Raw genomic sequence first — 3,400 nt, 5'->3', positions numbered from 1 at the left:
GAGAGAGAGAGAGAGAGAGAGAGAAAGAGAGAGAGAGAGAGAGAGAGAGAGAGAGAGAGAGAGAAATAGACAGATAGAGACAAAAAGGGTTAAGACAGAAGTAGAATGGGAACGGTGTGCGTCCTTTTAAATATATTTATCTAACTGTACGTTGTTTGCATTATGTAATGATCTGTTTTGTTTTCGCCCTGAACAATGTAAAGTGTCTAGAGGGGACGCCGTATACAATAAATATTACTATTGTCATTAAATGCTCAAGCCTGACTTTACCTACTGGTGTTTCTTGTTTCAGGGAATACAACAGTCGGACTTTCGACTATGACATCGCAGTTTTACAAGTGGCAACCCCACTTGAACAGAGCAATAAAATCTGGCCCATTTGTCTTCCTTCAAGAGACGTAAATGATGGCGAAAAGGGCATTGTTACAGGATGGGGAGCTATTTATCAAGGTGAGGCATGTCTGGGTATTTCGAAAAAAATGGATAACAAAAATACAGAATGTTGTTTTTCACCACTAATTGTAGAGATTCTACCTACATTTTAGGGCCTAGTTTTGTTCTACCTGAATTTCTTTCTGCAATGTTTTCGTGATATCATACAAGATGTGATGTGGTTTATGCACAACAGCTGTCACTTTCTGCCTCCTTTACAAATGACTCTTGTCTTAAAGTCGTTCCAGCTGGGTAGACGTGTTGAGCTCACAATCCTAAGTTTGCAGATTATGTTCCTGACGTCACTTAATGAAGTTTTGTGTTCTTATACCCAGTGCATACTGCTAATCGAATCCGGTCGAATTTGTTCAAATTATTTCGGGGGCATCCAAATTTTCCTCCATGGAGAGGCCAAAGCTACCACCGTTGCACAATTTGAACGAATTCGAACGTAGCATGCAAAGACAAACGCGTGGGGGTTTTTTTGTGTTCACGTGTCAAGCGATTCAATGTATACAGCGTGAAGCGGAGTGCAGTAATTTACAGTTTAGATCTGGAGAAGCTGATAATGAGAGATCTAGAGTTCGATAGATTTAGACACAGTAACCGCAATATGCGACAGGGAAAAGCATCAGAGCCGCACACGGTCAAAAAGAAGTATTAAAGTAGCACACTGTCATAGCCGCGCACTTGTTACCGATATTGATACGATTTGATTGCCAACTCCTTGCAACGGTTGCAGTCTCCGTGACAAAAATAACTCCGTACTATTTTCATAGAATTAAGGGGGGGGGGGGAGTGGCTCCACCTGAAGGCTATCTCGTTTATTAGCTGACCAAATGTTACCATATTTCACACATACAACAAGCATAGTAAGGAGTCTTAAAATCCACAATCAAATTTGAGGAAAAAAGTTTCCTTTCCACGGATACGGCGGCCCTATTGGATTTTGTTGACATGTCTTACGTAATGAATACCGCACTTATTGCTCATGGAAATTAATTGTTTGTTTTTTGTTTGTTTTTGCTTTTTTTTTGGGGGGGGGGTTCTTTTGCATACGTGTTAAAAAGCATTCGATCTAAAAATTTGTCTGTTGTTTATTTCCTAAGGGAATTAGAATTTTTTAATGAGTTTTTTTTCTGAGGTAACAAATCCGTGAAAATCCTCACTCCAGACACCACCAACAAAAATCTATTCTATAATATTTTTAAAAATTCAACAAAGAAATTTTTAGTATGACATCTGCTCTTCATTCTGTGAAATTTAGATGAAAAATGAGGGAGTTATTTAAAAAAAGTATGGAAAAAAATCGCGTTTTGAGAAAACAGCCGATAAAGAATTTAAAATATTGGCTTTTTATGAGGAAATGGTGGTGACAAACATGCTCAGTATAGGAAGAAATCAGGTTTTGGGGGGTTCTAATGCTATGAAATAGTTGTAGGAGAGGCTGAGGAAGCTAAAAATGCCTACAACTCAAATTCCATAGCTTTGAGCCGAATCGGGACTTTGGGGGTGTCACGGAAACATTTTTTCCAGATGAGTCAATTGACAAAGTGGTTGGGGTGTGCTCGTGTAGTATAAGAAAAATTGTTTACAAAAACCAACAATTTTAACGTCTTGCTTAGAAATGGCAGAAGGATTTTCTTTCTGTCCTTGGACCATGATTGTACAGCGAATATGCCAAAAATGGCTATTATTTAGAGGAGTGGTGAGTTGCAACACGACGTCACAAAAAATCTAATGTAGTCATATCTCAAATTGATATTATGCTGGTCCAAAGTGCAGAAAAACGAAAAAAAGGAAGAAATCACTGGATGGTTTTGGCAAAGATTATTCACAAGGTAGTTCACTCGGCAAAAAAGTGTTCCGCGGAAGTCCGGGCATTGCTTCCGATGGCGCTGCAGTCTTTGTTTTGAAGCTGTCTTTCGTTTCTCCAGAAGAAGACTAGGAAAAGCACAGTTTGTTAGCTTCGCTTGTATTGTTGTTGTTGTTTTTTAACACAAGTACGGAAACTCGCTAAGTCCGAACTTTTTTAAAGAGAGCGTCATCGGATTTTGAGGACACTTTTATAAATTGTTTCAAAAGAGAGGAATGAATTATCTTGTTATGTGCGATTATCGGTATTGGTACTCATGGTAATCGGAAGTCAAATTGTATCGATATCGCAAAAAAATGCGCTGCTCTAATTTTTGCGCGACTTTGATGCTTCTTTTTTTTCCAAAGTGCGCGGTGCTGATAGTTTCCCATACTTTTGGTGTCAAATAAACATACCCAATCTCTTAATTTCCAACAGATGGACCTATTTCCAACAAACTGCTACAGGTAGTGGTACCTGTGAAGCCAGACAACACTTGCAATCAGCGCTACCCCTTTCAAATCACCAATCGCATGTACTGCGCCGGGTACACCAATGGACAAAAAGACTCTTGCCAGGTCAGTTCACATACTCTGGGTTCGTGAAAGATGGATAGATAGATAGATAGATAGATAGATAGATAGATAGATAGATAGATAGATAGATCGATAGATAGATCGATCGATCGATCGATTGATTGATTGATTGGTTGGTTAAAATGTTTGTTGGCTTGTTGGTTGATTGGTTAGTTGATTAGTTGATTAATACTCTGGCACCAGAAATGCTATATTCACTTTACAAATGTTAATGGAAAGATGTATTGAAGCACAGAAAGATCTGTATTTATGCTTCATAGATTATTCAAAGGCGTTCGATAAAGTTAGACATGTTGAGCTATTTAAAATACTGGAAAAGCTAGACATAGATGGAAAAGATCTAAGAATTATCAGAAATTTGTACTGGGACCAAAACGCTGCGGTACGAATTAATGGAGAATACAGTGAATATAAGCAGATTAGGCGAGGAGTGAGGCAAGGATGTGTTATGTCACCAGACCTCTTTAACATGTACAGTGAAACAATCCTTAGAAACATAGAAGAATGTCCAGGCCTC

At 38.6% G+C, this 3,400-nt stretch overlaps 1 protein-coding gene across 1 annotated transcript in view; it reads left to right on the top strand.

The window, feature by feature from the left end:
• Positions 1-3,400, top strand: part of LOC101847828 (trypsin-7) — a gene marked incomplete at its 5' end in the record, with an annotated part of 11,560 nt that overhangs the window by 4,062 nt on the left and 4,098 nt on the right. The window contains 2 exon segments of the mRNA XM_013085089.2: positions 293-450; positions 2,726-2,865. Of these exon segments, the coding sequence (XP_012940543.1) occupies positions 293-450; positions 2,726-2,865 (298 nt within the window).

Source organism: Aplysia californica, unplaced genomic scaffold (genome assembly GCF_000002075.1).
Source record: "Aplysia californica isolate F4 #8 unplaced genomic scaffold, AplCal3.0 scaffold00344, whole genome shotgun sequence".
In the NCBI taxonomy this organism is placed as follows: Eukaryota; Metazoa; Mollusca; class Gastropoda; order Aplysiida; family Aplysiidae; genus Aplysia; species Aplysia californica.
Note: the sequence above shows the minus strand (reverse complement) of the source record. Positions and strands in the feature narration are given on the sequence as shown.